We start from the raw sequence: 22,054 nt of genomic DNA on the forward strand, positions 1-22,054 counted from the left end.
TGGTGCCATTGGAGAGCAGTAATGGTACCGATTGTTGCCATGAATAGTCTTTTCTCCCTTTATAGACTCTCAATTACGCGCGGGAGTGAGGAAAATTATTGCGATCTGCGGCGAATGGTTTCGTTGATTGAATGACACGTGGAGAATTCACAAAGTATTTGATAGTAACGATTGGAACAAAATTGCCCAGCATCTGTTATTTTCATCGAGTGAATTATGAATATCGTCTGCGCGAAATTCAGTGCCCCATTCAGTCCCTTTTTTCTACTGTGATGAGGACTTCCACTCTAATGGATGTGATTTTTGTTTTGACTGGCACGCTATTGTTTATTATGATGCGACGCATCTCCATTAAGGACAATCGGGCGAGCTGGGAGGGTTGGAAAAAAGCAGCCATTTTTTACGTATTCTTTAAATGGTGGAAAAGGCGTGTGCAAAGTTTCAGACTGCTGGGGAGCATGGTTAATTTATTATGAATTTTTGAAAAAGTGGTCATTAAACCCGTGATCTTATGGAAATCACCAAAAAAACCGCAAAACCCAAGGACAAAAAGCAGCCAAAGTCATGAAACTTTAGACGCATTTAGAACATGTGATCAATGATTTTTTGAGTGAAAAAGATTGTCGCCTAGGAACATTGTTTATTAATAATAGCGAAAAAAGTACTGAAAAATGGAATTTCTGCACACGCAGCCCAAACGAGCAGCAACGTCCCAGTTAATTGACGGCTTCAGTATTTAACGGTAATTATGATTTATGGAGATGGCTATCCCTGGAAAGACTACTCAGAAACATATCGATAACTCTAGTCCCCATGATTCTTCAGAATCAAACGAAAAACTTCCGGATTACCCTTAGAAGTACCTTCTATCCCCTTCGCCCTCCTGCCGTCGACATGATTTATCGTGTGGCGCATGCCACAATGACTTCTCAACCCCAGAATCACCGATTGGGGGCTTATGCTCTCGAAGTAACTCACAATATCGTCATTCTCTTCACGTAACAAAAATAATGAAAAAACTCTCGGAAACTCCGAGTTTCCCAACTTTTTTTTAGTGCACATCATGCATATTACTCCCCCGTATCCATTACTGTCACTCTTATATAAAAAAATGGACTTTCTTGATGTAAGAAAATGGGTACGAAAATATACTCGAGCCACAGGGGGAAAACAACCGAATCACGGATAGTTTTAGAGTTGAGTCGATGATTCAATTGCGGATAGAAATGGTGAAGTGAATCGTTATCTCGCGAGTGCTTCCCGTGAAGTGATCAATAAATCCTCTGTCCCCTCCAAATGAAAGTTGAGAGGGTCGGGAGGTGCTGGACTGGAAGAGGCAAATTTCACTTTTAAAGGATTAAAATCTGATGGAACCGACGTCGGTGGCCGAGTGGATTAGACGCAAGTCTAGTGTGCGAAAGGTTGTGAGTTCGATTCCCCGTGGAACCGAATTTTTCAACGGAAGGCTCCGGCGAGCGGGAGGTTGCTAATAGAGGAACCGCCTGTACCGGCATGGGTTTTCTGTGGTTTCCCCATGCTACTTCTATNAAAAAAAAAAAAAAAAAAAAAAAAAATCTGATGATAGCTTAAATCCGAGGTAATGATACCCGAAAAATGTGCTCGCGGGCTAATCCCAAGAGCCCTGAAAATCTAATCGCCTATCCATTTTCCGAATGCAAATGGTCTAGACTGTTATGAAATATGAAGAAATGATGTTTTTAGGGTCATGTCTGGGTGCATGTATGTGACAACTTGGGTTTTATCCGCCGTTACTCCGTCTAGTAATGATTAATTTTTAGAAAATTCAACATAAATACGGGGAAATTTGGGAATAAAACCAATGGAATTGGTAGAAATAATAAAGAAATGGACTAATACCACAAAAAGTAGCAAGTAGCTGATTGTTTTATTTTCTGAGCGGGCGGTAAGGTAGAGGGTAAGTGGACTTCCCCCAACTCTCACCAAATAATATTTTTTACTTTGTGTTTCAGGTCGCTAAACTATTCTCCTACACCTGGGAGATGGGTTGGTTCTTGTGTAAATCTGTCCATTATATGCAGAGTGTATCAGCCATCTGTTCAGTCCTCACCCTAACAGCGATGTCCGTTGAAAGGTGAGTTGAGTACAACATTAGCTTTTATCTCTCACCTTCAAAGCAAATGAAAAAAACTGCGAATAAAATCTTTCATTCACGGAGTTGTTCTCGTTGCCACTAATGAACGCAATTTTCGAGCTCTATATGTTCCCCTCCTCTCTGATGTCACCGATTGCCCGAGGACCTAATTAAATCATTGTCCACGGAAACGATCCCTGGGAAGCGTCACAAGTTCACGAATCTCATGGAAATCAGTACACGTCCCAGTCCCAATGTAACTCAATGAACGATTAACAAAGTTCTGGGTTATTTCGTTGCCGGGAATGGGAGTGCAATGTGTCGTATTCATCCCGAAGTTCGGACATTGTTGTAGGAATTACAATTCATTTAACAATTATGCGTATTGAAGGAAATTTAATCTCTCACGTACGGAGTCCATATAACGCGGCTTGTCCCATCGGCCGGGGGACTTACGACGCGTCAACTCCGTTATTCAATGAGCGATAACATGAAAACAGTTAAACGAAAAAAATTGAAATAAAATACATTGGCTGCAGTGAACATTGAAATAAACTCCCTAAGAACTGTTTTTTCCCATAATTTTCTAATTTTTGACACCAATTTCAATGTTTGCGATAATTGGTTGCCGAGATCTTCGAACATGCTAAATTTATTTATAACAAACAAATTATTCAACAAATCGAAATTTAACTTCTGCCATTCGATGGAAGGATCATTAAAATATTTTCAGGAAAAATTTCAAATTTTTTGGGGGAAATTTTGTCAATAAATGAGATAATTTAATATGATTGAATCGGTTCGATGTAAAATCTTCATGTACAACTTTTGTTCATAGATGAAAAATATTATAAATGCATTGAAAAAAAATAGTTCACTGCAGTGACAATTCCATTGACTTTCCAAATGTCAATATGTCTCTCAGAATTCGAGAAAATGATTTTTTACTGTTGACGGAGAGGGTCGATACCATGCATTGACCCCGGTCGATAAGATAAACTTATGGGTCGATGGATTGACGCCGTACGTGAGGGGTTAAACAAATGGAAATAATTTTTGTGAAATGATTTTTTAGTGCCCATTTCGCCGCAGTATTGATTAGCTACAGTAAAAAAAATTGAAATAGTTGAAAATGAAGTTTAAATTACTGAGATTCGATGGAAAATTGGGCGATGCGAGTCACGTGCTGAGAGCTCCCACTACATTTTTTCTATCTCCTCCATTGTTTTCTTTTAATCGTCTAGTCGAAGAAATTCACTGGGCATATTCCGAAGTCTGTCCTCATCTCCATATGCCAGTATTGGTAGAAACCGCGAAGAAAAATCTCTCCTCCCCTATCTTTATTCGACAATTTATATTCATGAGTTTCATCGTCTGTCTTTCATTTTTTTCGTCCTGTGATTTTGATTCATGTTTTATATTCATACGTTACGTTCACAGGGGGAACTAACCCTTTTTTACTCCCGCTCAAATTTAAGTTTTCATTTTTTTTGTGTTCGGGTCGAGGGGCTATTCACAGGCGAATTCGGTGACACCGCGATTAGAAAATGTAATTGATTACCCAGGATTACGGGACTGATTACACTGATTACCATTGTCTATGTGATAACCGTGATTACCAAGAGCACAGAATGTGATTACATGATTACAAATGATTTCGTCGACTACATTCTGTGATTATCAAACATCTGTAATCATTGAAATCACAAAAAATGGCCTCTTATTAAATATGAGTTGATGGAATAATTAATTATTAGAATCGGCAAAGAAATGAGGAAGGAGGGGCGGGGATCAGAACAGAGGAATGCAGTCTCCATCACTCCATCTAAAAATTTGGGCATTTATATCAGCATTTATTTATATCGGCATTTTGCTATCAGCAAAATAAATTCACTGAATATCTACCATTGATGGAGAATGAAACTTATCAGCAGATAATTCAGAGATAATTCAGTCGTTGGTTCTCAAGAATAAGAAGAAATTTTAACTCTATTGAATCAATTTTCTACGGACGAATGCTCTGTGCAAAACGCATTGGCTATGCAAGGTTCTGACCCATAAACATCTGGGATTCCAAGAAAAATTGATCCAGGGATCTCTGAGACTTACCGTTGGTAGAAATAACGCGCTCGAAAATTCAAAAACAAAATTCACGGTCTCACTAGCAGCAACTACGAAAGATTACACTGATTACAAATGATTACAGTAGTAATTTAATCACTGCTANAAAGATTACACTGATTACAAATGATTACAGTAGTAATTAAATCACTGCTAGAAAAGTATATTTCAATGCCTTCTTAATCAAGTTGAAAAATGGTGAGAACAGCATCATTGCTCATCAAGTTACACAATACCGTCATGAGCTTTTTATAAAAATCTCTATCTCTATTAAACTCAGGTACCAGTCTATCATGTTGAATACTTATTCATATTGATTCGTGGTCCCGACTAATTACTGACAGAACCTGGGCTAAATCCTAAATAAACCCTGATTAAAAACCGACGTCGGTGGCCGAGTGGATTAGACGCAAGTCTAGTGTGCGAAAGGTTGTGAGTTCGATTCCCCGTGGAACCGAATTTTTCAACGGAAGGCTCCGGCGAGCGGGAGGTTGCTAATAGAGGAACCGCCTGTACCGGCATGGGTTTTCTGTGGTTTCCCCATGCTACGTCTATGTTCTATAGAANAAAAAAAAAAAAAAAAAAAAAAAAAAAAAAAAAAAAAAAAAAAAAAAAAAAAAAAAAAAAAAAAAAAAAAAAAAAAAAAAAAAAAAAAAAAAAAAAAAAAAAAAAAAAAAAAAAAAAAAAAAAAAAAAAAAAAAAAAAAAAAACCCTGATTAAACCCGGACTGAAAACGAATCCCAGTCTTGAGTGGGCGTGAATGTAGAATTATTTGACAGAACTAAATAATACCGAAAATTTTGATGACATTTCAGTTGATGATGGTACTACGATCTGAAAAAATAGAAGAGAATAGTAAAATGAAAATTGAACACAAAGAGAATTTATTAGCAAGAATTACTAAACTCATTTATAAAAAATACCATTGTCCTTTTGTTTTTTTTTATTGACATCATTGGTTGACAAAGTCCACTGATCCTCCAGCAGACACTCATTAAAACCCAACGACCAAACGTACAAACTATAAATATCAATTTTTCATTCCAGATACTACGCAATTGTACACCCAATGAGGGCACAGTACACCTGCACCATAAGTCAAGCCCGACGGATCGTTCTCATAACGTGGTTTGCCTCCTTTTTCCTCGCCGTTCCCATTTGGTTTGCGCAGGTAAAAATGATCATTATCCCATAATTGATGCTCATTGCACACTATCATCGAGTCCCTCACTCGTTAACAATCAATTGGCCTCACACCTCCACCAGAAAAATGATTTATTGGAATGAAATAAAGTTTATTTAAATAGTAGGAGAGAGTGGGCAAAATTAAAAGTTGAAAGTACGACTGTTTGACGCAACAAGCAAAATAGTATATTTCGTAACGAGTGCAAAAAAGTGTTTTTTGGCGAAGGCGAGTGATATAATCCCACGAGCTAAAAAACATTTTTTCACGAGTTACGAACTAGTATATTACGCAACAAGTGCGTAATGGGTTTTTTGGCTCGTGGGAAGTTGTAAAACGAGCCGAAGGCGAGTTTTACAATCCCACGAGTCAAAAAACACCATTAAGCANACGCGGAGCGTACCGAAAAGTTCACTTTTCGTCACAGCGTGATGAAAAAATTTTTTTGATCAACTATTTTCTCTTTATTAATTTTTGTTTATTAACTTTCTTTATTATTGGGAGAACTGATTAGAATAACAATTTTCTATTCAGTAGAATGGAGATTGGATTTTGTAATTGAAAAGAAAATGAAACATTAAAATCGAAAGTCCAGAGGAAGGTCTAGGGGGAGACCGAGATTGGGAAAAAGGAAAATGTGATACAAATTAAATAAAAAAACTTATTCTAACTTTTCTTCATATTAAATAAATGTTTTTTTACGATTAATAAATCTTCATCTGATAAAAATACACTCTTTATTCATACCAAATAAACAGTTTTCTTATACTATGAAAATTTCTTTATTTGAATGGAATAAATTTTTTCTTTGAACTAAATAAATATTTATTCCATTCAAAAGAACCATTTTTCTGGGTTCTGAGTGATATCTCTTCGATGGATTCATCAATGCCATATCCAACTGAGACATTAGCGCACAGTTGCGAAAATTTCCAACGAAGAATTCATAATCATTTTCCTCGACATTTAGACACACAAAGAAGTCGGCGAACGCTACAAATCCTACTGGTGCGTCCGGGATTCGGATCAAGAAACACTCTGGCGTATTCACGAAGTTTACATGCTCCTCCTCGTGCTCGCCGTGCCACTGGTGGTTATGGCTTTCTGTTACACAGCAATATGCTGGGAGATATGGCGTGTCATGAAGCGACGATATCACATGACATCCAGACACGCGTGAGTACATGACATTTTTTATTATCAATTCTTTGTCATACAATCCGTCTATGACAATCTATACCTCGGGCTCAAGCTCACACTCGTATTACACAATAGCATATTCATTTTTTACACTACATCAAACTTGAATAAAAAAGATCCTCAATTTTCTAAAATGCGTCGCGAAAATTACTGATCCCTTCAATATTTATTAAACCCATTTTGCTCCCTATCCGTATATTTTATTGATTACTAGGGGGCAACGTCCCCTGCTCGCTTCGCTCGCCAACACTCATACGACCCCCATGATCCTTATTCTGACCCTTGTGACCCTCAATTTGACCCTCGTGATTCTCACCTTTAATTTTGGAGTCTTAATTTCGAGCACGTAATTTTGGATTTTTACAATATAAGGAGATAGAGAGGGCCCCATATGACCTCCACGACCCTTGTGACCCTTAATCTGATCCTCGTGATACTCACTCCGACCCTCATCATACTCCTCGTGACCCTTATTTTGACCCTTCATTTCTGACCTTTAATTTTGGAGTCTTAATTTCGAGCACCAAATTTGCATCACTCAAAGTCAATTTGGATTTTTACAATATGAAGAGATAGAGAGAGCCCCACATGACCTCCATGACCTTTATTCTGAGCCTTGTGACCTTTAATCTGACCTTCGTCACTTAATTCTAGCCTTGACCTTCTGACCCTTATTTTGACCCTCCATTTCTGACCCCTAATTTCGCGGACAAATTTTCATCATCGAAAGTCGATTTGGGTTTTCACAATATAGAGAGATATTGAGACCCTTATTTTGACACTTGTGCCCCTTAGTTTCTGACCTCCACGACCCTTATTTGAACGCTTAGTATGATTTTTGTGTTCCTTAAGCGTGCGACCCTTAATCTGACCCTCATGACCCTTATTCTGACCATGACCTTTAATTTTGGTGTCTTAATTTTGAGTACCAAATTTTTGTCACCAGAAGTCGATTTGGATTTTTGTAATATAGAGAGATTTTCTGCTTTTTAAATTTTTTTATATTTCAGCTGAATTATTATTTCTCCAACCGCTTGTATTTTTATATTTGAGATAATTCTGTTAGTCTTTTCTCCTGGAATTGAGGCTAATCCACCAGCTAAACCCAGTCTCAATCATTTCCCCATTTTCGTGGAGATTATATCGTAGGGATTTGGAAAATGGTACTGCTGAAGCAATTAGTCCGTATCTGCTGATAATCCCTCTATGATGAATTCATTAACGTATTTCATCGAGTTTTTGCACTGTGAAGTGCATAAATATTCATATTAAATTTGAATAAATTTGCATTTATGGAATATGAGTCAGTCATTATAACCGAACGTTCCTATCACCCATTTCTGGTGTAATCATTGCTGACATTGACTGAACGGGCTAGAATAGTCGATATTTTTTACCCCGAAATTTCAGGTGCTTTTACAACTCCAAGCACTGATAAAAAAAATTTGACTGTATTTTTCGGAAAGAGTCCTTGAATTAGATTTAAGGTGAGACTATGAGTTTTAAATGACGCGGACTGTTGGTATGACATTTCTCATACATTGAAAATCGATTATGTATGTCTAAAAACGAATACAATTAGTGCTAAAAAACTAATTGTCTATTGTTCGTTTGCCCCACATACGCTTAAAATGTTAAAAATAGTCCAAGGCCTCCAATCTTTCAGCTACAGAGGGATTTTTTTCAAAATTGCTAAAAAATGTGTGCAACAACAATTACGAATTCGTTTTTTTAAATTCGACATAAGTAAAAAATTTCAAATAACGAATTTTATTCGATTAAAAAACTTTTTTCTGGGTAGACGTGTCTGGTGGCTTATTTTCCGTCATGAAAATCAGAATTTAGGTTTCAAAAATTTTACCGTCAAAATAAAAACGTAAATCCGCCCAAAAAACGTCTTACGATTTACTTATCCGTAGTTTACGAAATAAAAATCCTATTTTACGTTTGAAATAATTATCAACGTAAAAGACGACTTCTTAAACGTAATTTACGTCTAATTTTTTCTGTGTGCCATAATCAACAAAAATCGCACGCATGACAAAATTCAATAGAAAACCTAGTAAATTCGCTAAAAAATTCTATTGGAATTCTATAAGAATTCTATGGGATTTCCATGGGATTTCTATTGGAATTCTATTGAAAAATTCCATTTCTTTTTTGCGCAGATTCTATTAGATATTCAATGAGCAAAAAATCAATAGATTTCAAATTTCTATTTGAATTTTCTCTTAGACTTTTTCTATTAGAATTATTGATCATAAATTTTCCAAGTTTTTCCCGCTGAATTTTGTTTTGTTTCGCATTGCAGAATCCAAGTGGAAAAAACTTAGAAAATTGATGACCAAGCATTTTCATAGAAAAAATCTCAAGAGAAAAATTCGAACGGAAATTCGAAATCTATTGATTTTTTCTTACCGAATATCCAATAGAATCAGCGCAAAAAACAAATAGAGTTATCACTAGAATTTCCATGGAAATCCTTTAGAAACCCCACAGAATTCCTATAGAATTCCAATAGAATTTTTTAGCAAATTCGCTAGGTTTTCTATTGAATTTTTTCATATGTGCACCCCCCCCCCCCGTCAATCTCATCATCTCGTGAAATGGAGATGCGACGGGGTAATTTATCCAAAATGTTTGGATATGCAAGTCGCCTGCTCTCCACGTCGTTGTTTTTTCCCCAAGATGTACATGAACCAATGCTTCAAACGAACTGAACTATTTGCTGTCGGATCGTTTGGCGTTTACAGCCTGAGAGAACGAAACAGCAGCCTTCACTCATGACCCGCTCTGCCCCTCCTCTTGGAGTGCGCGCTGTATATAAGGATTTTGGTGCTCATAAATCATATCCCACTGCATATGGAGAAAAATATTTCTCTTCCTTCATATTGTCGTATATTACTGGGGGAAAGAGCGCCAGCTTCATCGGGAAATATGGAGGATTGGGGAAACAGGTTGTGCCATTGGGGTGTCCGGGGAATTTCGACTCAATAATTCAATATAGAGCCCCCATTTCGTCCCATTAGTCATGGAATTACAGAGAAAAAATACCACCCGATAATCGTCCAATTAGCAAAATACGAAGGTGAAAAGGGAATAGGGAACACAAACTGCATTGATTAACGTTATTATATTTATCGATATTAATAAAGTGTTATTAGACGTCATTGCCTGCCACGAGGGGAAATATATTTTTTTAGTTGTCAAAGAACCTGGGGATTTTCGAATAAGTGGAAAATTGATAGCATCGCCTTAAGAGATTTACTTTCTCAATTTTCTGGGCTCAAACATGATGTCTAGCATTTTCCCCTGGAGATCGCGGAATATCTCTCTGAATAGATTTCTTCTGGCGGAAGTTATGCAACAGTGAACTGAAGACGATTGAATATTTCAACTGCGAGTGGCTCACAAGAGCCTGTGAAACATTGAAATTATGAATTCGGGAAATTTATCAGCCCAGGAATTCCTCAACATGAATTTTCTATGGTTTTTCCAATCTATTTTTCTCATGTTTTGAACAAAAACAAGTGGGAAATTGTTCTTGTATTGCATGTAGTATTTAAAAATTGTAGTAAATTTTTTCTAATAAATTCAATATTAGTGATGCCGCGAGACAATTTACGAGACAAAAGTTTGGAGAGATGATCTCGTTCTCAATGACCACGGAAATCATTGCTGTCATCTCAGTCTCGAAATATCGACTCCTCTCGTGATGACTTCGAGTCAATTTATCTCATCTCAGTCTCATGTTTTTCATGTTTTTCGTGTTATTGACTACCTGATAATCTAACAGTAATTATAATTTATGGATATGGCTATCCCTGTTGATGTAAAACAAAAAATCCGAAACTTAAAATTGAACGATTATGAAATTTCCCTTCGGAAGCAAAAGAATCAAACCAACAAAAATAATTGGTAACAAATATGTTTATATTGATTTCTTCCACAGAATATTCTTCACTGAACATTTCTATTGGAAGAAGATCGCAAATAGCGAATTCACTCGGTTTTTCTATGAAGTTTGTTTGCACGTGGACCAGTCATGATATTTGAAATGAATCACGTTTTGAATTACATCATTAATTCAAGTTACACCCACCTGGCGTTTCCCAAAGTGAGCTTGGTTGTCCCAAGTCATTTATTATTCCCCTCTTCATATTATATTGCACATTGTAAAGTTCGTGTAAGTATTCTGGAACGTCAGCCGTAATTCAAGGTCAACAAAAACACCACTGACAAGCATAGATCGACATCAATCATTACTTTTAGTAATATTGTGAGAAGTGGCACCTTATAGTAATTTAGATTTATTTATCGTAATTGAAATTTGAAAATTTATATAATAATTGATAATTTAATTTCTCAATTATTGGGTGATAAAATAATTCGAATTTGAATATTTAAGTTGATGATTGATAAAATAAATCGGAATTTGAAAATTTAAATTGATGGTTATTTTTAAAAATCAAAAAATTGGTGAGTAATGTTAACAATTGACTTATTTCAAATTAAACTGTAATCCAAAATTTCGATTATGCCGATGTCTGCCGACAAGAACCCGTCACGTCATCTCGCAATCCATCGCCATTCGCCAATGCGCATTGCCTAATTGATGAAAATAGAGTTGAATCAGAGCTAAACGCGAATTTTATCGTTCTGTTATTGAGAATCATCGATGCGTTTCCGGGTAATCCATCGGCGAAAACGTGCAGATTGTCGATAAATCACTCAATCCTCGGAGATTTGCGGTGGCCTGGCGTAGTGGTTAAGGCCGTTGCCTCACAACGGATAGGTTCCAGGTTCGATTCCTGGCCGGGTAGAATGGTGAGATCTAACCATTTTTAAAGTCTTGATCAATCGCCATATAGTCTCATCAGACTCGAAGCGATATAAAAATAAGCATAAAAAAAAAAAAAAAATCCTCGGGGATTATATGGATGGAACCGTAATTATTCATTCAATTCTCATTAGGCTCCCGAGTCGAATAATTGGACCTGACAAGTTCCACTTAGGTCTTTCCGTTCAGAACTGGATAGGTCTTGGGAAGCCTCTTCCCAATTGCTTCCGAGACCTTTCTACCTCTGGTTATGTCCCATTTCAGCACTTGTTAGGTGTAAGCAGGACTTTGGCCCTCGTGACCCTTGTGAAATAACCCCACCCTTTTCCCTCACCAAAAAACTTACAGACTTCCGTAGTATCATTCCAACGACAGCACTCGTCTGCATGTGAAGCTGACGCGAGACACAAAAAAAAACAGGAAAAAAAATCACGAGGGGCGACAAAAGCGAGATGAGGTGTCGTATACAAACGTGAGCACGACACTCTCCTCGCTTACCATTTTTTTTGTCATAAAACCTGGGAAAAATGTGAGCGAAAAATTTCGAAATAACGGAAGGAGAGGGAAAAATCTAGGAAAAAGAATTTTTGCATAATTTTATAGATTGAACCCCTCGACGACCAGCAACAATGTCACAAATGGGGAGTGCATACCGATGACAGACAGGCGTCGGAGTGCGGAGCGTTCCCGACGTCTCCGAGGGCGTCGGGCCGACTCGAGAACCGAGATGGAGTCACGTACGATGAAGCAGGTAATTAGCAAATGAGTTTAGAGTTAAAGGAAAAGGAGTCTTTGGGGTAAAAGACACGTTAATTTACCTTGTATGGATTTTTATGCATGTTTATAGGAACTTTTTACCTCACTACATTATTATTCTTATTTAAATCCGAGCAATCGTTGAGGCCTACATGTTTGAAGTGTGAATTTTCTAACAGTTGAAACGAGCAGGGGGTCGAGCCTACCCGACAGAAGTCATGTGACCGTTACTTTTTGCGGCATTAGTTTTTTTCTTTTTTTATTTCTACCAATTCCGTTGGTAGGATAAACAGGCCAATAGGGCCAATAGGCAGGGCTGAAACAAGGCGCCAAAATTAAACTCAATCATAGCTACAATGAGCCAAAATTTCAGATTGTTATCTCCAAATTACCCCGTATTTATGTTGAATTTTCCAAAAATTAATCACTTGTAATACCACAAGAGCTTCAAAATTATCGGGTATTTTCCGATAGGTTCGTTTGTATGCAGGGAACCTTGAGGAAAATGCCCGATTAATTTTGAAGCTCGTGTGGTATTCAGGGGATTATTTTTCCAATCCAAATGTCGAGCAATATAATTGGACCATGAGACGAAACTCACAATTGAGAAACGAAAATTGTATAATTAACTCAACAGCATTCAATGTGTGTGTCAGCACTCAATGTGTAGTTTCTCTCATCACAAAAACTGTTAAATTGATTCCAAATTGTCTTCTTCGTTTTCTCCGTATTGACGGGAATATTCCCCTTTACTTTTTCATCAATGGTTTTTAGGGAATGAACTCCGAATCTACTCATTTCGAATAAAGATCCTCGGATTACCGCAATTGAATGCAATCTGTCAGTTTGACGAGGGGTTAATTCGACTGCATGATGTTTTGTTTTTTATATAGCAACTACCAGAGAAAATTATCAAAAAATTATCAGTTGAAAACCCTGTAGCTTGTACCACGTGATGTCGAATGGACCAATTATATTGCCCGATATTTGGGTTGGAAAAATAATCACCAAAAACCCAAGTAGTCGGATTCATAGGGACAGACATGACCCTGAAAATATCATTTCTTCGCATTTCATAACATTCTAGACCATTTGCAATCAAAACCGAAAAATCGGTCAAAAGTTTGTCATTCGAACGCAACAAGCTGAAATAGTATAGAATTTTAATGACCCCTCAACAATTTTGTTCCCATAATTTTCTAAAAATTACATCATCCTTATTTTTTCACGTCCCTCCAGGTCGTAAAAATGCTCGTTGCTGTGGTGGTGTTATTCGCCATATGCTGGAGTCCAATGCTAATAGATAATGTGTTAACGGCGTATGGAGTCCTCCCACGGCTCAAGTCTGGGGTTATAAAGCACATGAATACTGCATTTCAACTTATGGCGTATTTTAACAGGTAAAAAATCTGGAAAATTTCCGCCGCTCCATTCTACCTTATCTATTCTTATTTGATGTTGGGAAACGTTTGAATAATGAATGAGAATTTAATTTGTTCTTTCAGCTGCATAAATCCAATAATTTACGGATTCATGTCGAAACACTTCAGAGAGAGCTTTTTGGCTGCTGCCTGTGGCGCGTGGTGTTGCCTCAGGCAGAGGGTTTACTTTCCCCCTGTCAAGCGACATACCAGCCTCAGCCAGACGAGAACGACGAGTGTCAGGTAAACACTATTTTCTTCTAATAAAATGAATCATTAATTCCCTCGACTCTCAATTAAAATTTTTGCTCTGTCATTTTTTGGGATAAATTCCTATTTTCCATGAATTTCCGAATTGGAATTTTTCCATAAAAAAATACCAGAAAAACAAACTGAAGGGGGAAGACTGAGGCTGAAGAGGAATTTACCGCTCTATTTTCACTAAATTTCTTTTTCTCTGAGGGAAATATTGCTTCTGAGGAGTTGCAAAGTCAAAGGTAGGATGAAAGGGGACATGATTGTTATTTCGCACTCATCAATGAACCTTCGAAGTCCTTTCGAGTCGATGAATCCACAGGAGTACGCATAATTAAATTCTACTCCAGCTTTGAATTCCGGGGGAACATTTGGATGTAATTGAAGTGAATAAACGCGTCAATTTCATGAGATTAAATAGAAATTGGACGAGAATGAATGAAATTTTGAGGATCAGCCAACATTTTCTCAATTATGAACAATAAAATTTTATTAAGGGGAGACTACTATAAGATTATATGTCTAAAAACGAATACTAAGTGCAAATAAATTAATTGTTTATTGCTCGATTCCGCCGTAGATGTTAGAAAGGTTTAAAATAGGCCAGGGCCTCGGGTTAGGGCTAACATTCATCCCCGAATAACTCCGATCGCACTGACGATAAAATTCTATCATCAACCTAATTAGATATCCAGTGAATGAATTCCATTATTATTCAGAAACGACAGATAGTCAACGTGTGCAATCCAACATATCATACCTCCAGACATCTGTCAGATAGTTATCAAAATACCCTGTCCCGTCATCCCCGAAATGATTATAAATAAAACAATTTAAAACACTCAAGGTAAATCAATTAAATTTCCCCCACGAAAACAAAGCAAGTGCTCTACTTTACATAAATATGAAAAATGGAATGAAAAATGGTCTCGACCCTCTTCTACCGCGCAACAATGACAAATGATCGGATTTTTCATGCATGCACATACCGCAAGTGTTGACGCCCGCGTGATAAATGATATTCCCAAATTTTTCAATTCTTTTAATCATGAAATTAGTCAGGTCATCCCTCTGTTTCAGATGGACCTGATGATGTCGACTTGGCGGAGATTAATTACCGTCAATCCTATACTTTTCCAAAGATAATTTATGTACGTTTCTATGTCTCTAAATGCAAATAATTTGCAGCTATTGCAGTGTTTGTAAATGAATTTTTTTATCCTTCTCTGTTTTTATAAAAAAGTCGTTATCAATTTTGTTGGTGAATTTGTTGATCATGAATGTTACAAGAGAATTAATTTTTTATAAGAATTCTGCAAGGGAATGTGAAGGCTTTGCACAAATATTTTGCTTGAGTTATTGACAATTCCATTTCCTCCTTCGTATATTCGAAGATATAAACATTTGCCAAAGAAAGATTTATAAAATGAATCGAGATAGTTGATTAATTAATTTATGATGATTGGCAATACGCGGTGTAGTGAAGAAATTGTAGAACATGATGAAGCTATTTTTTAATCTAAGGGAATTTAAGGCTGGAGCATTTCACCAAGTTTAGGGGAGAGTGAGGCAATATGGAACCGCCGAACAACGACTATTTGACGCAATCCAAGTAAAAAAAAATTTATCATCTTTTTTTTATTATTGGGAGTACTGATGAGAATAATAATTTTCTATTCGGCAGAAATGAACATGCGGGGCGAAAAAATCAGTGATATTCGAAATCTGTATAGCGTAGCAACTACCTCCAGAGATGAATGACCCTAATCAGTAGAAATTTCATAACTTCCGAAAAAACTCATTAAAAAATATGAAAAAAATTGTATGCCCTACTGATTTTATCTAAATGCAGACTCTGCCATTTCTGACCATGGGCAAAATCCCTGATTAGAGAAAATTCACTCCTATAGCTAACTGGAAATAAAAAATACGGCGCCGTGCCGCGACGCGACTAATCGTGTCATGGAAATATTTCACGCGGTGTAGCCACACTTGTGGCTGCCGGGAAATCAGCGAGTCCACTCTCCGAATGAATTGTGGCAACGGCGCGCTCAGATTTACATTACGGCGGTAACGGCGGTACCCGCAGTTTCACGAGGGTAACGAAGGGTTAATAAACAAAAGTTGATGAAAAAAAAGTAGATAAAAAAATTTTTTTTTGCTTGAATTGCGTCAAACAGTCGTTTTTAGACTGTTTCATTTTGCCCCACGTGTCATTTTACCCCACTGTTTCATTTTGCCCCACTCTCCCCTAAGTGTCGATTTGTATTCGTTGAGGACACGGTATTGGAGAACAAGAGGGAATAAATGCGCGAAAAATGATGCATTTTCTCGTAAAAACGTACAAAATGTTCTATTACTTTAAATTATATTTATTTTTTGTTCTACTTTAACTCATCTTTTTTTCAAATTGAATCCAACAATTCATCAATTTGTTTCACTCTCTATTAAAAAAAATCTTGAGCAGAAAAATTTAATTAGTTTTCAAGTTTAATCAATTTTTAAATTGAAAAAAATTCATTCGCAGATTTTCATATTCCTTTATAAGCATCAAAAACGGAAAAATGTTATTCCTCTGATCTCCGGATCCAAATATACGTACACGGTGTATCCACGGAACATTGCACACAGGCATTTATTTACTAGAACTTCATAAACAGATGGAGAAATCGTAACCAGTGTTTTCATTCGGTTTTAACATTTTTTCCAAGTTCCAAGGCAGCTTACGTCGAACGAAAATTTTCAGGGAAATTGTATATATGTATCACGCGAATATGTGTTTAGATCATATCCTAGATGTAATTTTGAGAGACTAATAAATTTAATTTCAATTACAAAAACCAATCTATTCTCCATTTTTTTGAAAAGACGCTATTTCAGTTGAATTCAATATCATTTTACAAATCATAAATAAATAAATAAATATAAATAAATACATAAATGGATAAATTATGAAGCACAAAATGGAAGTAAAAAATTGACAAATTCATGAAGAAGTAAATAAAAACATCTGAGAGAAAAAAATCCATAAATTCAATATTTACCATTTTCCGCTGAAGACAACTGATGAGAGATGTGCACATTCTCTGGAAATCCAGGTGACATGTTTCGAACAGCGAGAAGACGCGAGAGATGACGAAAGAAAAAAAAAGAAAAAAAGAAAAAAAAAAGAAAGAAAATAAATTCAAAGGAAAACCGTTGGAACTTTTACTGGAATCATCACAGATGGCTGAACATCATGCATGAATGATAACCATCATAAAATACATCGTCAACATCCCGCGTCACTCTTCCTTCCCCCAGTATAAAGTTGATATTAATTCCAATTTTTCTCTTCTGGAGAATTTAAAATGCAATTTTTTCACGGGTTGAGGATCTAGGGTTGAGAGTCTGAATGTAAAATTATTTGACAGAACAAAAAAAACGCGAAAATTTGATGACATTTCAATGGATGATGGTACACTGAGAAAAAATTACTTCTGTCCCGTAAATTTACTTGCCACAAGTAAATGTATATGGCTATTTGCATTTGAAATGTGTGGATTCTCTTGTAGTTGGTAAATTAACTTGACAAAAGTAATTTTTTTTCTCAGTGTAGTACATCAAAAAATAGAAGAAGAGAAGAGCAAAATAAGAATTGAAAAAAAAGAGAACCCATTCGGAAGCAAATTGCTAATTCATTAGCAACAATTACTATACTCATTTATAAAGGAAATGCCATTGTCCACTTGTTTTTGTCTGAAAAGGAAAAAGAGAGAGAAACGTAGAAACGTCGAAAAATCATATGAAGGAGTTCATCCCAGGTGTGAATAAATGACGGAATAAAGATAGGATCAGGCTTGATTCAAGATTGATCAAGGCTGAGCAAGCCTGGATTCTCAAGGCTGAAATAAGCTAGCACGAAGATCGAAAACTGACCAAGTTTCCAAGGCTGAAGGTTCCAGTCTCGAGCGAGGCCTATGAGCCTGGTTTTTTTTCTTTTTTTCCTGGGCTGCTATTAATGAATTTAAACCTCTTTGAGACATTTCATATTATATGATGGATGCTCACATAGATCATATTATATGATAAATGTTGAAGGCATGTTGATTTAAATATTAAATTCATTAAGGTATTAAAATTAAATTCAAGAATCATAATTAAGTTCAAACGGTTTTCCTTTTTTTTTTTACACCCTTGATATGAGGATTGGATCCAGGTCTGCATCCCAAGCCTAAGCTGAGCATTTGGGGTCAAAACTCGAATTCGTAATATGACCAATAAATTTTGGTTTTTGTTTAAAGACCAATGATCAAGCTCATCAATCAAGATTCATGAATCCAACAATTATTTTTCTCACACACACTTCATTTTATGCATGGTTTTGATATTTTTTGCGATAAGCGAATTAGTTAGAAAATTCAATTGGAATTCTCTTGAACTTTCTATCAGTTTTTAGCCGATTCGACTGAAATGACCAATAGAAAATATTCTGTAGGAAAAGTCAATAGAATTTGTTTTTTTTATACAACTTACTCCATTTCCAATAGAATTTCCTCAGCTCCAAGTTTTCAAGTTTCTTTGTTTGATTTTCTTGATGAAAAGAAAAGAAAAATACAATGAAAAAGACGTAGAAAGTTTGAGCCGAGGGAATTCTATGAAGGATATCTTAATAGAATAAATTGTATAGAAAAGGCGAATTCTATTGTCTTTTTCTCTGGAATATTTTCTATTAAACATTTCAATAGAATCAGCCAAAAACGAATAGAAAGTTGAATAGAAATCTAATGAGATTGTTTAGCGAATTCGCAGGGGTTTTCTATTCAAATTGTCTCGTGCGTGGTTTCATGCAGAATTCACTGGACCCTTCTGATATTTTCCGAGGACACATTGAATTTTTGTGCCCCATCAGAAGAACGGCACTCGGCCGAGAGGTGCCCCTTTATCGCCCGGATCATTGAATATTCAAGCGGTATGATGGAGTGGGCTCATTTATGTCGCGATATACGAGACCAAATTTTCTGATTTAACACAGTTGTACAGACGGATAACCGCACCCGAGTGAGCGTTCTCCTTTAAATATTAATTCCACGGGGTTTTTCTTGCGTTCAAGTGAGTTCGCTCACGCTAAAAAAGTATGGTAATGAAGAGGGTAGCATGATGAAGATGTTTGAGGGTAATATATTCGCGCGAGGGGGTGAGTGATTGTGAACATAAAAACATTGAGTCAATCGTGCGTTTAAAATCAATTCTGCACAAGTGGTTAAAATAAATCGTTTTGTTGAGATTTTCTTCAATACCTCAAGCATATTTTTAAAAATAAACGAATGACGACGGATCTCTTCACTTCCCTCGACTTCAAGAATACTCAATTTTAGATATAATTACAGATATAGTCCACTTGTCATCGTCTCAAGAGGTCAGCGATATAATCAGCGGTAATCAATATAATCAATTGAGCTATAATCAATTTATCTCTCAAACCCCACGGATTGGCTGTCAGTGTAATCGGGTGTGAACCTGGAGCCAATCAATGGGTGGTTGATTGCATTGACAAAATGCCCACAAAAAATGAACAGAAGCTCCCGTGCAAAAGCAAAAATCGATGAAATTTCATTTGTCAAATTTTCTCCCAACATCTGCCAGAATAATGAAAAATTAATTAAACGCCACCACCACCCTCTCTCCCTCCGCACAACTATCAACACTTGATTCAATTCCTTTGTTCACAGGAAAATTAATTTCCCCTAACGCTTCAGCCGAATTAAAAATCCCTGAGGACAAAAATCTCAGGAGGAGTGTTCCTGGAAAGGCCCCTGAGTGCAGAACCAAGATGAAATCGACTGGACCAAAAGAAAAATCAGAGACATTATTTTTCCCCTATTATATTGTTCTTTATTTCGTCTCCAAGATACGACGCTCGCATCGCACTCGCCCATCTTTTTTTCTCACATATATATCCTACTTCCAAATTAGTTGAAATACCCTTGGGTACGCGGAAGAAGAGATTATTGTGATATACGACAATTTTCAAGTGTAGTTGAGTGCGTGCTTAGTGGTCCCTCATAGGATGTAGAGGAATAAAAGTGCTTTCAACCCTCTTGCAGTATCAAAAATGGGGATTATGAGGATAAGGAGGGTGTATTTCTCGTATTAGCCATAGAACTTGATGTCAAAGAATAAAGAAAAAATTTTTTTTACATATTTTTTTGTTTCTCTACTAGAAGCATCAAAGCAAGGAGAAAAATCTCAAAATTATAAAAAATAAAATGAAAATCAATTGAACTGAAAAAAAAAAAATTAGGCAATTCATTAAGGTACCGATAAGAAAGGTTCCTCCTTTGCCCACTGAGTGTGCGTTATTATCATCGGTCGGTAATGAAGAGACCGCAAAAATGCTTCTAGCGTCAGTAAGTTAGATATTTCTTTTACTGCTAGTCGGCATTTTTTATATGGCTCTTATTTTTTTAGAAAGGGAGTTTGTACAAGTTGATAACAAAAAAATCGATTTCCATTGAACTCTTTTATCTTTTTATCTGACGTATATGTCCACCTTTAAAATTAGTTGAAATACCTCTGGGGACGCGGAATAAGACATGTGTGTGATAAACGGCCATTTTCAAGAGTGGTTAGTGGTTCCTAATAAGGTGTGGAAAAATAAAAGCACTTTCAATCCTCTTGCAGTATTAAAAATGCGGATTATGAAGATAAGGAGGGTGTATTTCTCAAAAAAATCAATCTAAACCAAAATCAAATCATTTAGTTCGCAAAAGTGCCGGCAAGAAAAATTCCCCCCTTTATCGCCGATCGGTAAGGAAGAGATCGCAAAACTGTCCCGGCGATAGGTAAGTTAGATATTTCCCTTGCCGTCAGCCGGTAATGTGGCATTTTTATTGGGCCTATTTTTTTTTAAAGGCAATTTTTTATACAAATTGATTACAAAAATATCGCTATTATGATTCTGACCATTTGAATTTGATTCATAAATATTGAAATGCAAATGTTGGAAAATGAAATGGTTTGTGTAGACTATGACTTGTCAGGCTTTGACCTCCAAAATTTTCAATTTATATACGAAAAAGAGGATATATTTCTTTTTTTCTCATGACACGAGGATGGAATAATGGAGAAGAGAGAACGGACCAAGGGAGGGGGCCGACATGAGAGGCTTGAGAAAGGAATAGAGTGGAAGGTTAGTCGAAGGGTAGAAAGACTAAGTATTGAAACGAAGATGGAAGCCTTGGCGCATAATAGGAGGTGAGGCCGGCGCCTTCTTCTAACACAGCATCACCACGTGGCATTTGGCCAACTACCGTCTTCTGATCAATATGCTTACGGCTACAGCTGCCCTGTCTCTTTCTTATTCTTCTTACGGTCTTTTCTATCTTGTTCCTCTGTCCACATTCGCTATTTTTTTTAAACGGGTGGATGGGGTGGCAAAAAAACAAAAGAGATTTTTCAATTCTCCTTTTTTTTGGGGGGAGAGAATCTTCTGATGTCGGTGACATCTCTCACGCACTGTTTTATTTGGGGCTGATTCTGCTCGTGCATTCGTGGAAGACACACCCCTTTGCCTTTCGAGGTATGGCAAAAAACGCATTCCTCATTTGACCAATTTTTCGATTTTCTAATTTCAATTGTGAATGGTCTAGAGTGTTATGAAACGTGAAGAAATTATGTTTTTAGGGTCATGGCTGCGGTATGCGACAACTTGGGCTTTTGGTGATTAATTTTTAGAACATTCAGCATAAATACGGTGAAATTTGTAGATAAAAATTTGAAATTTTGGCTCATTGTAGCCATGATTGAACTCAACTTTGATGCGCTGTATCAGACCGATCAGTCCAGTAGTTCCTGAGATATAACGACTTATTTAAATTTTGTTTTTTCCCGATATCTCAAAAACTACTGCACCGATTTGAATTTTTCTTCTTTCAAAATACTCGTCTCGATGACTTTTATCTAGATTAATCAAAATCTATATGCCCTTTAATACTAGTTTACGAAGTTGGGAGATCTGCCGTTTTTCCGTTTTTTTAATGAAAAATCTTACGTAAATGGTTCCGTACATCTACCTGAGCATAAATTTTATTAGATTTATGACTCAAAGAGGTTCAATTCAATTGTAGTAATCAGGTTCAGACCTAATTTGGAAAAATTTAGAATTTTTTTAGAGAAATTGAAAT

At 36.5% G+C, this 22,054-nt stretch overlaps 1 protein-coding gene across 3 annotated transcripts in view; it reads left to right on the top strand.

The window, feature by feature from the left end:
* Positions 1-20,014, top strand: part of LOC107040955 (QRFP-like peptide receptor) — a 46,130-nt gene extending 26,116 nt beyond the window's left edge. For 2 of the 3 annotated variants that reach the window (XM_015261286.1, XM_029126297.1), the window contains 7 exons: positions 1,992-2,113; positions 5,282-5,405; positions 6,388-6,593; positions 12,061-12,208; positions 13,453-13,613; positions 13,719-13,877; positions 19,601-20,014. In XM_015261286.1, the coding sequence (XP_015116772.1) occupies positions 1,992-2,113; positions 5,282-5,405; positions 6,388-6,593; positions 12,061-12,208; positions 13,453-13,613; positions 13,719-13,877; positions 19,601-19,619 (939 nt within the window). In that variant the 3' untranslated portion in view covers positions 19,620-20,014. Of the gene's footprint in view, positions 1-1,991; positions 2,114-5,281; positions 5,406-6,387; positions 6,594-12,060; positions 12,209-13,452; positions 13,614-13,718; positions 13,878-14,969; positions 16,070-19,600 lie in introns of those variants that run through there. The other variant, XM_029126298.1, reaches the window with a different exon arrangement.
* The last annotated feature ends 2,040 nt before the right edge of the window (positions 20,015-22,054 follow it).

Source organism: Diachasma alloeum, unplaced genomic scaffold (genome assembly GCF_001412515.2).
Source record: "Diachasma alloeum isolate Michigan unplaced genomic scaffold, Dall2.0 Dall_scaffold_00349, whole genome shotgun sequence".
Classification (NCBI taxonomy): domain Eukaryota; kingdom Metazoa; phylum Arthropoda; class Insecta; order Hymenoptera; family Braconidae; genus Diachasma; species Diachasma alloeum.